General features: G+C 37.2%; 1 protein-coding gene and 1 non-coding gene across 19 annotated transcripts in view; both read right to left on the reverse strand.

Moving 5' to 3' along the window:
• The window catches only part of HERC4 (HECT and RLD domain containing E3 ubiquitin protein ligase 4), a 132446-nt gene that overhangs the window by 53586 nt on the left and 66345 nt on the right, over nucleotides 1-12515 (reverse strand). For 14 of the 18 annotated variants that reach the window (XR_010412451.1, XR_010412452.1, XR_006791297.3 and 11 more), the window contains 4 exons: nucleotides 1936-2012; nucleotides 1536-1660; nucleotides 302-361; nucleotides 55-166 (listed from right to left, as the gene is read on the reverse strand). The exons of 1 other annotated variant lie outside the window; for it this stretch is intronic. Coding sequence is in view for 12 of the 17 variants with exons in the window: in XM_064594698.1 (XP_064450768.1) it covers nucleotides 55-166; nucleotides 302-361; nucleotides 1536-1660; nucleotides 1936-2012 (374 nt within the window). In the remaining 5 variants the exon portion in view is untranslated. Of the gene's footprint in view, nucleotides 1-54; nucleotides 167-301; nucleotides 362-1535; nucleotides 1661-1935; nucleotides 2013-7226; nucleotides 7365-12515 lie in introns of those variants that run through there. 3 more of the 18 variants (XR_010412454.1, XM_064594703.1, XR_010412453.1) reach the window with 3 other exon arrangements.
• Nucleotides 602-720, reverse strand: LOC123847148 (5S ribosomal RNA). The gene has a single exon (XR_006791417.1). It is a non-coding gene; the product is annotated as a 5S ribosomal RNA (ribosomal RNA).

Below are 12515 nucleotides of genomic sequence, written 5' to 3' on the forward strand. Positions count from 1 at the left end.
ATATAAAGTTCAACGGGCTACATAACACAAATATAAAATACTTTAAGAACAAACCTGCTGAGATATCTGAGGATGATCAGGTTGTATAAGTTTGTGGAATAAAAGCCTAGCAGCATTCATATCAACCCCTGAAAATTTGGTGCCTGTTCTATAGTGATCATCATTGCTATAAAAGAAAAAAACAGAAAAAGAAGAGAGAGAGAAGGAAAATAATAAAGCCTTAAAGTTATTTCACTTATTTAATATATTACTTAATACAATAGATTTTAAAAATTCCGTATACCAAAGAATTACCACTTACCTAACAGCTAGAAAACTTCCATTTAGACAACCAGAGGAAGAAAACGTTCCATCTATTTCACTAAAAAGAAAGTTAAAAATCCCCAAATCACAAAATGAGAAATCTACTGTTCACTTTTTTAATCAAAATATTTAATATAATATTTAATGCCACAGATCACTCCTCTAACCAATACTCAACCAGTATAAATCAAAATTTTATAAATTACTAAATTACTAAGGATTAAAGTAATACAGCTTACCCTAGACTTTCTCAAATTCATCAGACAAATCCTATGTTCGTTCGTTCTTTTTTTTTTAAAGCCTACAGCACCCGGTATTCCCAGGCGGTCTCCCATCCAAGTACTAACCAGGCCCGACCCTGCTTAGCTTCCGAAATCAAATGAGATCAGGGGTATTCAGGGTGGTATGACCACAGACACAAATCTGATGTTGTTAAAAAAAAATTTTTTTTTACATAAACATATACATTTAATTTTCTTAACTATACATGATGGTAAATCTAATGTAGGATGTTATTTTTTTTGAAGTCCACTCTTTGGCTTTTAAGAAAAATTTTAATTTGGGAAAATAATCTATCATTAAAAAACAGCTTCTCGGATACAGTCCCTCATCCCCAAAACCAATGCTACCTGCAGTAACAGAAAACTCTAACTACTAAACAAGTTCATCTATAAGCAAAATATTCAAGAAAGATTTAATATTTAAGTCTTTTAGGGAGTATAAAAGTTAAAAGACAGTGAACACTAGGAAGCTAGAAGTAACATTATTTTAAACCCAATCCTAAAGTGATTGTGTTTAATATTTTAAGTTATCATTTAATATTATGGATATGAAAGAATTACAACATATATAAATTCAAATGAGATCTCTTAAAATATCCATTATTATAGAAATTCTAGACATTTAAACTTATGATTTTTTTTTTGGTGAGTGATATTAATAAAATATTTATTAAAATAAAAACTTCTAGGGCGCCTGGGTGGCTCAGATGGTTAAGCGTCTGCCTTCGGCTCAGGTCATGATCCCAGGGTCCTGGGATCGAGTCCCGCATCGGGCTCTCTGCTCCTTGGGAGCCTGCTTCTCCCTCTGCCTCTCTCTCTGTCTCTGTCTCTCATGAATAAATAAAAAAAATAAAATAAAATAAAAAAAATAAAAACTTCTAAGTACCAGATAGCACTACCATGGAGGTAAAAGGTTGTGTTTGTGTTGTGTAGGTAAAATGTTTTTCTTACTTGGCTATCTCCACAGGCAACCTTCCAGAGGGGTAGCTCAGCCATTTTTGAATTAGAGCTTCATTCAGAGTCCAGATCTGCTTTGAAGGATCAGGACATCTAAAGTCATCTGGTGGTCCACAGTTCTAAATTTAAAATAAGTAGATTAGCCAGAGAGAAGATATATATGTAACTTATACCAAGACATGTTTCCACTATGTATTTAAGTTTTTTTTAACAGAGTATATCTCTACTAAATATCTGAAACAATACTTATCAACTAGATCAGAAAAATTCTGTAGACTTGGGGGCAAAAAAATTTAAGGCAATTACTTTGTAACATACAAAGAACATTAATATGGGCTTTAAAAATTCTTCAAAGTTATTTGAGCTCAGTAATTATTTGTATGACTGCTATTACCTGGAGATTAGAATAATGTGAAAAGCTTTGATCTCCCCCTGAGAAAATTCTTTTCACACAGAAATATTCTTCAGAATCTGTAATAAAAATAAGATGTAAATAAATTTAAGATTTATATGACATTTTCAGAGCATCAAATATGCTACTGGATTTTCTCTTAATAATCTAACTCAATTAAACCTCCCATTCAGCATTCAATGATATAAAAGGACTTGGAATATTTTGATTACTATGGAAATGAGATTGACCAAGTGACACACATTGAATAATTCCATAAGCATAAACAGCACTTGGTAAGTTTGCCAAGTCTTTCTTCTGGCTTACACAAAAAGGTGCTGTTTTCTAGTCTATGTCTTTTTTATCTCAATATATTTTACTTTAAACTGAAGATGATGTAAAAGTGAATGAAGCGTATAAAAGAGAGCTCAGAAGAAAATAAAGAATATTCATTTTTTTAAAAGAATGGTAACAAATGTTAAAACTTCTTGAGTAAAATACTTGATAATGCAAAATTATTTTCATTTAATATAGCTGTACAAAAATAAGATGACACACACAGCTCTTCATTGGCAACTATTTTATCAATAAAACCCAAATCCACTGCCTGGGTGGCACAGTCAGTTAAGCTCCAACTCTAGGTTTCCGTTCAGGTTGTGATCTCGAGCCCTATGTCAGGCTCTGTGCTCTGCTTTCAGTGGGAGTCTTCTTAAGACTCTCCCTCTGCACCTCCCCCCAACCCACTTTCTCTCAAAAAAAGAAAGCTTAAAAAAAAAAAAATCCAGTTCAAAAAAATTAATAAGCAAATTTAGTAGCAGTAAAATTAAGTTCTTTTTCAAAAAGATATTTGATACCTCTTCCTTTCTTTTTTTTTTGCTTCTCAAAATGGAAAGAGTATTATCAAAAGTACTGCGGGGAGTGGGGGAGAGTACTGCTTGGCTAGTACTTAGAGGTATCACATACCAAAACATTAAAGCCCAATACTGTAACCTAAGGCTCATAATTTCCAAATATAATACATTTCTGTCATCCTACTCCTGACCCCCACACCACCCTTTAGTTTACTAGTTCTTTACCTTGTATTATTTGTGACCATGGCTACTACAGAATTATACATTCTTAAGGAAGGACCACATCTTAATTTCCTTGATTATTCCTTACTACCAAGCACAATGTTTTATTTGCAAAAGAACTCATTAAATATTCGTTAACATCAATATATAATATGAAGTAATATTTACCTAGCTTAGAACATACTAAAAACCTCAGAATTCAGAACATTAACATGACTAAATTTTTCACAAGTACCAAGAATGCTCTAGATCACAAATAACTTTTAAGAACAGATTAATGGGTAAATCTAAAATATTAAATAATGATTCCACTTAAAATCTTTTCTCTACATCATTTTCACAAATCTAAATGAAATTGTTCGCTTCCTTAGAAGATTTAGCAGGATGTTATTCATTTATCCCTAAAATGTGATTCTGCTCTCTATAAATAATCAAGAAGGATGAGTACAGCACATGAATACGTTTCTTGGGAATATGAGGAGGGTACCAAAAATTGTTTTTCTTAATTTCCTTTTAATCCTACTCCAAAAAGTTTACATAATCTAGTTATCTGTCTTACACAGCTTCTTGCAGACTGAATTTTGCTAATTGTATCCTTAAGGTTTCTCCTCACATTCTTGGTCTTCTGTACTTCCTGTAAATTGGTAGTTGGATCTAGAAAGGCTTTAATTAAAGTCTGATAGTTTCAACAAAACTATTACAAGGTGGTAGTGGGGGCTGCTCTTCTATCAGGAAGCACATAATGTGTGGCTGGGTTCCTTTCTGCAATGTTAGGAACCACTGACGCTCAGTGCTTAGACTATTAATTCATTGTGGGTTGAAAAATGATGATATGCGAACATTACTTCCTCATCTTGTAGCTGGCCCATTAGCTTCCCAAACTACAGAGTTTGTTACCCTGTAATAGGAAAAAATTAACTCTTGGTCTTTTCCATTTATTTGCTCTTCTCTTGCCTTTTAAACTTGCATTTCTTTGATACTAAAGAGGATAATAATTTTTCTTTCTTTTTAAAAATATTTTATTTATTTGACACAGAGAGAGAGCACAAGCAGGTAAAGCAGCAGGCAGAGGGAGAAGGAGAAGCAGGCTCTCCTCTGGGGCTCGATCCCAGAACCCTGGGATCATGACCTGAGCCAAAGGCAGACACTTAACCGACCGAGCCACCCAGGCGCCCCAATAATAATTTTTCTTAAAGATTTATTTATTTATTTTAGAGAAAAAGAGAGTGCATGAGCAGGAGGAGGGGGAGAGAATCTCAGCAGATTCCCCGCCGAGTGTGGGGCCTCACACGGGGCTGATCTCACAACCCCAAGATCATGACCTGAGCCAAAATCAAGACTGACTGAGCCACCCAGGTGCTCCAAGAGGGTAATAATTTTTGCATGAGTTTTAGTAACATGAATTTCCTCTTTGAGCATTTCCATTAATTTCCTTTAACTATTAAGTGTGTTAATGTTTGTCTTATTTATTTATTAGGTGTCTCCCTGTTTTTCTCACCAATATGTATGAGCACTTTGGATATTCAGGCTAATTAATCCTAGGCTGTATTTGCTACAACAATTTTTCTTAAATATTTAATTTTGACTCACAGAAGATTTGTTTTTCCATTTAATCAAATGTATTTATCTCTTCCTTTATAAAGACTTTCATTGCCATAATGCTGAGAAAGGCTTTCCCATTTCATGTGTGTGTGTGTGTGTGTTTTTAAAGTAATCTCCCACCCAACGTGGGGCTCCAACTCACAACCTCGATACCAAGAGTCACATGCTCTTTCGACTGAGGCAGCCAGGAGCCCCAAGGCTTTTCCCATGTTTGAATCAGAGAATTATTTTCTTAAGAACTTTTAAACATTTAATTCTTTAATCCTTTATACTTTAGCGTTATAAACTATTAGGTTATATATATAACTCAGATTAGGATCTAAACTGACCTTTTCTCCCCAATTTTCATGTGCTGAGTAATTCTCCTTTCTCAGATTAGTGATGCCTTGTTTTAAAGTTATGAAAAGGCACTACCTCTTCCACCTATAACCACAATGCTAAAAAATACTGACACTCTACCAAAGTGCTCTCTCAAAGTCCTTGAGAATATATATCTCCAAGAACAATTACCAAGGAACTAGAGTTTGAATTTGAAATAAAATTTATATACAATGTAAGTTATATATACACCTTATAAAATATTATATTCTTATATAAAGTATAACATACCTTATATAGGGTGTGTGTATATATATATACACACTTATATAGGGTATAATAGAATATAAATATTATATACAATACCTACATGGAATTCCCCTTCCTCCGGACCTTCCATTAAATTCTAATGATCTGAATATCTATGTATATACCAATAATCTGATTTGTTATAGTTTTATATAGTACATATTGTCATATCTAGGAGGGCTATTTCACATTCTCCTTGCTCTTTACAAAATACTTTTTACATTGTAAGAAAAAATTGTGAAGACTTTGAAACAGGGCTCCCTGCCTACCAATACTAAGCCCTGATTAAAGCATCCTTCAGGAATTGCTGAAAGGTGTTACTGAGCTACTTACTATTCTGTAAATTGTACTTCTATTTAGGAGCAGTACTGACAGAGATACAACAATGTACGTGTTCTTTTTTTTTTTTTTAAGATTTTAGGGACTCCTGGGTGGCTCAGTCAATTAAGCGTCTGCCTTCGTCTCAGGTCATGACCCTAGGGTCCTGGGATCGAGTCCCACATCGGGCTCCTTGCTCGGCGGGGAGTCTGCTTCTCCCTCTGCCTGCCGCTCCCCCTGCTTGTGCTCTCTCTCTCTCTCAATAAATAAAATCTTTTTTTATAAAGATTTTATTTATTTGCCAGAGAGAGAAAGAGAGCATGCATACAAGCAGGGGGCGTGGCAGAGGGAGAGGCAGGCTCCCCACTGAGCAGGGAGCCCAACAGAGGTTCAATCCCAGGACCCTGGGATCAGGACCTGCGCAGAAAGCAGACACTTAACCAACTAAGCCACTCAGGTGCCCCCCCCTTTTTTTTAAAGATTTATTTATTTTAGAGAGAGAAGCACGCAGAGCTGGGGGAACAGCAGGGGGACCTTCAAGTAGATTCCCCACTGAGTGTGGAGCCCAATGCAGGGCTCGATTCCAGGACCCTGAGATCATGACTTGAGCCAAAATCAAGAGTTGGATGCTTGACCAACTGAGTCACCCAGCACCCCTAAAACTACAAAAATTTTAAAATACTGACTCATTTAAAGATGAGCAATAATGAACGTACTACATGTTAACAAAGATAACATCTTAGTATTAATACGAAAGCCATTTTGATTTCATGGACCTTCTGAGACAACACCACCATCCTGAAGCAAGTCTGTTTGCTTTAGAATATGAAAGAACATAAATGAAGACAATGGAGCAAGTGAATTTTATTTGCCTTGGTTTATATTTGACTCTGAAAAGAAGCTATAAAATGTGTTAATATCTTAGCAAATTTCATTCAATTTTGAAGGGTGTGCTCCTATGGTTTAATGACTAATGCCTTCACCTATGATATAAAATGTTATTCTTTACTTTTTTGTGTAATCTGCTGGACAGCAAAAATTCTGTGTCTTATTAGAATAATCTTTGATACTTTGTTGACTTTATTGTCTTTCATTATTTAAGGGGGGAAAAAACCAAATGTTCCTCAGTTTTGAAAGAGCTAAAAGTTCTTTTCAATCTCATTACCCTCTACATTTATTTTGAAATCTTTTACTGTCACTTTGATAATAAAGAGTTCAAATTTCCTCTATTTCTTTGATTTTTGCCTTCCTATTATGGATTCAATTGTTTCCCCAAAATTCGTATGTTGAAGTCTTAACCCTAGTAATTCAGAATATAACTGTATTTATAGACAGAGCCTTTAAAGAGGTGATGAAGGTAAAATGAAGCTGTAAGGGTACCTGGTGTCCTTATTATAAGAGGAAAAGACATCAGTGATGCATACACACAGAGAAAAGGCCATGTGAGGACACAGAAAAAGGCAGCCATTGCTAGCCAAGGAGAGAGGCCTCAGAAGAAACCAAACTCCTGACATGACACCTTGATCATGGACTTCTAGCCTCCAGAACTTTGAGGAAATAAATTTCTGTTCTCTAAGCCACCCAGCTTGTGGTATTTTTTATGGCAGCTCTAGCAAACGAACATGATTTGCAAAATCATATCCTAAATATAGAAAAATAAAACTTCTAAGATACCTTTTACGAAAATATCTTTGAGATTTTCCAGACAGGCCTTGGAGAATTATAAAGGTTGTTCTTTTATTACACAAGAAGAGATGCGAGAAATACAGGTTTGTTTGATGTGTTACTATTTCAAGAGTTGCATGGGAAGAGCTGTCAAATCAGAAAAGATACTTAATCTTCCCGAAGTTAAATTTATATGGTAAAATGTAATTAATATAAACGTTTCAAAAACTGTTTCTCTTATGGGAAGTCCCTGGGGATTTGTCAATATCCTTGTTTTCCATATGTTTAAATATGAAGTAAAACACTATTCAAAACTCTTATGAAATTTTTCTTATTTTCCTATATTTATCAAAGTTCTGGTCCTATTTTTAATTATTATTTAACTGTTATTTTAAACGTTTTGTGGTATATTCTTACCGCTTTAATTCACATCTAGTTATCTCCTTGGTTTGCAAATGGGATGTATTTCAGACTTACGCATGAAGTCTTATAAAAAATACTGATGTCTGACTTACTGAATCTCTTCACTTGATATTCTTAGTGTTATTCCTGGTACATTAGGTCTCAGGATTATCATGTTATACCGCAACATTTTTCATCTATAAAAAGTTAGAGTCCTCTATATTTATGAATCAGATGTTAAGAGTCACTGTCTTCTTTAAGAACAAGCTTAATCATCTTTAGAAATGTGTTTTGCATGCCACAGACACAACCAAATATCCCTGTCAGCCATATTATTCCTATAATGAACCCTCTTCAGATCTTTCCATTTTACAGTTATCAGCAATAGACTAGTCACAGTCATTTTAAGCCTGTCATCTATTGATTTTACTCTAATACTTACCTGAAGTCTCTCCTATAAACTCTGGTACAGGCCAGAGTTTGTGTTTTCAAAAAAGAAGGACATCTCAGAGGCATGCAAAAAGGACTGTACTATGTATATGAAACCATTTATACTTCACAGAATAGACACTTAGGTACAGGCTTCTGAGGAAACACAACTCAGAAAACTTTCAGAACATACCCGTGGATTGCATTAGAATTACTCATAATTTCTTTAAAGTTGCTAAGTTGTTTTATGAAATTTCTTATTAGAACACCTTACACTGGAATGAATGAACTGATGAAGAAAAATTTATTGTGGTTATCTGTTTAGAATAATGTTTAATTTTGTTTTAATGTTCTGTTTTTTGGATATATAAGGGAACTATTTGTCCTTCTTCTAAAGATATCTAATTCACAACAATTTTGTAAATTCTGCTTTGTTAAAAATGAAACATTTATAAAAATGGTACTGCCCTCTGCCTCACTTCAGCTTGCCAGTATCTCCCGGAGAGGAGCTTATACCCTGGTCTGGCATCCCAGTTTTTGTGGCTGCTGCCCAGGAAGCACCTCTAGGTGCTCTGGGGGCCAGTGGGGTTTATGCTCACAGGTCTCACAGGACTGTAATCAACAGAAAAAGTTCTTAAACAGCTACCACCCCTAGGGTACAGCAAGAGACAAAAGATGAAGATGCCCAATCTTTCTGTGAGAGTCCCATTAGCTTATCTTTGTAGCTGTGGCCTGACAGGCAGGCTTCTAATTAAACACAGGTCTAAGGGCCTACTGTAATCCTCCCTAGAGACCTCAGAAGGAGGGCCTTATCTCTGTGTTCTCCCTCTGCCACACGCCAGAGCACCATTATTTCCCCTCAGGGGAAATGTAGACACATCTGGCCCTGGTTTTTGTGGCTGCCACCTAGTGGATACCCCGATTGCCTGGTTCTGGTGGACTGCGGGACTTGCATTCCTGGGACCAGGTTCCCATGGGCTGTAGAAATCAAAGAGACAGTTCTTGGCTGGCTACCACCCCCCAGTCACAGCACAAACAGCAGACTGAAATACACCCCCAGTCTTTCTGTGAAAAAGGCCTACTTGCATGTCCTGGAGCTTCGACCTTAGGGGCAGGCTTCTGGTTTAGCATACATCTATCGATTTACTAAGGTGATCTCTGGGGACTAAGGCTAGCAGATGCCTTCTTTGCCCTGTCCTCTGCATTACTACAAGTCACTGCTATCTCCTGGAGTGGAGCTTGGACCATGCATGGTCTGGTGTCCTGATTTTCATGGCTGCTGCCCAGGGGACCCCTCTAGGCTCTCTGGTGGCTAGTGGGACTTTCACTTGTGGTCCCACAGGACCGTATATATTTGCATACTTTAAAAGCTGCTGCCTGAGAGTCTGGCTTCCAATCAGCCTGAATCTAGGTGCTGCCTGAGATCCTCCCATTTGGGACACCCACAGGCCTTGGCACACCCTCAATTAGTGGGAACCACAAAAAATAAAAGACTGCTTGGACAATCACAAAGGTCTGAGAGACAACCAAGAGCTAGGGCAGGGTTGAACTATATTACAAAGCTCTAATAATCAAAACAGTATGGTATTGGCATAAAAACAGACACTTAGATCAATGGAACAGAATAGAGAAGCCAGAAATAAACCCACAAATATATGGTCAATTTATGACAAAGGAGCCAAGAATATACAATGGGAAAAAGACAATCTCTTTAATAGATGGTGTTGGAAAACCTGGACAGCCAATATGCAAAAGAATAAAATTGGACAACTATCTTACCCCATAAACACTAACTCAAAATGGATTAAAGACTTGAACGTTATGACCGGAAATCATAGAACTCCTGGAAGAAAACATAGGCAGTAGTTGACATCAATCTTAGAGATGATTTTTTGGGTTTGACACCAAAAGCAAAGACAAGAAAAACTAAAAAGCTTCTGCACAGCAAAGGAAACCATCAACAAAATGAAAAGGCAACCTGTGGAATGGAAGAAAATATTTGCAAATGATATATTTGATAAGAGATTAATATCCAAAATAAAGATGAATAGCAAAAAAAATAAAACTGAATAGCAAAAAGGCAAATAATCTGATTAAAAATGGATGGAAGATCTGAATAAACATTTCTCCAAGGAAGACATACAGATGACCAACAGGTACATGAAAAGGTGCTCAACATCACTAATCATCAAAGAAAAGCAAATCAAAACCACACTGAGAAATTACCTGTAAGACTGGCTACTATAAAAAACACAGGAAATAACAAGTGCTGGTGAAAATGTGGAGTAAAGGGAACCTTTGTGCACTGTTGGTGGGAATATAAATTAGTACAACCACTATAGAAAATGGTATGAAAATTCCTTAAAAAAATTAAAAATAGAACTACCATGCAATTCTACTTCTGTGTATTTATCCAAAGAAAATGAAAAAAACAAACTTGAGAATATATATGCACCCCCCCATGTTCCCTGCAGCATTATTTACAATACCTAAGACATGGAAGCAACCTAAGTGTCCACCAATAGATGAATGGTTAAAGAAAATCTGATACACACACACACAGGAATATTATTTAGTCATAAAAAAGAAGGAAATCTTGCCATTTGTTACAACATGTATGAACCTTGAAGGTAATAGGATAAGTGAAATAAGTCAGAGAAAGGCAAATACTGTATGATCTCACTTACTTCCATGTGGAATCTTAGGGAAAAAAAAAGCTCATAGATACAGGGAACAAATCGGTAGTTGCCAGAGGTAAGGCGGGTGGGAGGGTGGACAAGATGGGTGACAGGGGTCAAAAGGTATAAATCTGGACACAGATCCACAGAGAGAGAGAATGCCATGTGAAGATGAAGGCAATGATCTACTAGCCAGGAAATGCCAAAGATTGCCAACAAACCACCAGAGGCTAGGAGAGACACATGGAACAGAGGCTCCCTTATAGCCCTCAGAAGAAAGTAATCCTGGGGTGCCTGGGTGGCGCAGTTGGCTAAGTGTTTTTGGCTCAGATCATGATCTCACGTTGGACTCTCTGCTTCTCCCTCTCCCTCTGCCCCTCCCCACCCAACTCTGCTTGTGCATGCTCTCTCTCAAATAAGTAAATAAAATCTTAAAAAAAGAAGAAACCCTGCTTTTTCTTGGATTTCTAGCCTCCAGAACTGAGTCAATAAATTTGTGTTGTTCAAGCTACTCAGTTTGTGCTATTTTGTTACAGCAGCCCTAGAACACTAACACAGTTGTCCAAACTTTATACATTCTAAAGAAAGGTCTGCCCTATACCAAACTCCAAGGGCATAATCCCAAAGTCTGGAGTATCCTGTTAAGAATGTTTTTGTTTACCTGTGACCTTGAGGCCACATCAGATAGTTTATGCTAACAATGTGATTTATGGTGGGGGCCATGGGCTTCACCTCTGAAGGGACTGAGCAAATTAAATTCACATTTAAATGGGGCGCCTGGGTGGCTCAGTTGGTTGAACATCTGACTCTCTTGGTTTCAGCTTATGTCATGATCTCATGGGTCATGAGATCAACCCCTGTGTCAGGCTCCATGCTCAGCAGGGAGTCTGTCTGAAGACTTTCCCTCTGCTTCTCCCCACACTCTCTCTCTCTCTCTGAAATAAATAAAACTTAAAAAAATTTAAATTCACATTTAACTAGTTTTTATCCTACACAGCCTTAGTATAGTGCAAAATAATTATCAACCATTATATATATGACACACACATATATATATAATTTGTGGTAAAATATACATAAAATTTCCCATTTTACTGCACATCTATAAACAGAAAAAATGACCAATGGAAGGTAGGAACTGTGGAGAATTGATTCATGGGAGAAAAAGGCCCCTGGCACGGCATAGGGCAGGGAGCCCTAGTGGTGGAGTGGGGAGTGAGAGACAAGGGGAGAGAGAAAGAGGTTGGGGGGGGGGGGAGGAGTGAAAACACACAGAGGACTGTACAAGAGAAATGTTCCCAAAACCACTGACTAGAAATAAGGAGAGGGTTTCAATACTGCCAGTTTTTTATAAACAGCAGAGCGCAGAGTTTGAAGTTTTGGAGGTCAGTGCCATAGCCAGGGTTACCTGGCAGCACTCAGGGAGGGAAGCAGCCGGGGCCACAGGAGCAGGCAGAGCAGGCTGAGGATCTCCTGGGTTGCACAGGGAGAAACGGTTCCCCCTGCTGGGAGTGCATTTGGTAGAGGTGATACTGGTTTGTTTGTTTTTTTTAAACGATTTTATTTATTTATTCATGAGAGAGAGAGAGAGAGAGGCAGAGGAAGAAGCAGGATCCCAAGGAGCAGGGAGCCTGATGCGGGACTCGATCCCAGGACCCTGGGATCATGACATGAGCCGAAGGCAGACGCCCAACCATCTGAGCCACCCAGGCACCCGAGGTGATACTGGTTTTGTTTTTTTGGATACAGAAAGAGCAATTCTTTTATTTTTTAAATTATCTACATATTT

The sequence above is a fragment of the Mirounga angustirostris genome, unplaced genomic scaffold (assembly GCF_029215605.1).
Source record: "Mirounga angustirostris isolate CCGP_5_RB_7025 unplaced genomic scaffold, mMirAng1.0.hap1 SCAF_6, whole genome shotgun sequence".
Lineage (NCBI taxonomy): Eukaryota > Metazoa > Chordata > Mammalia > Carnivora > Phocidae > Mirounga > Mirounga angustirostris.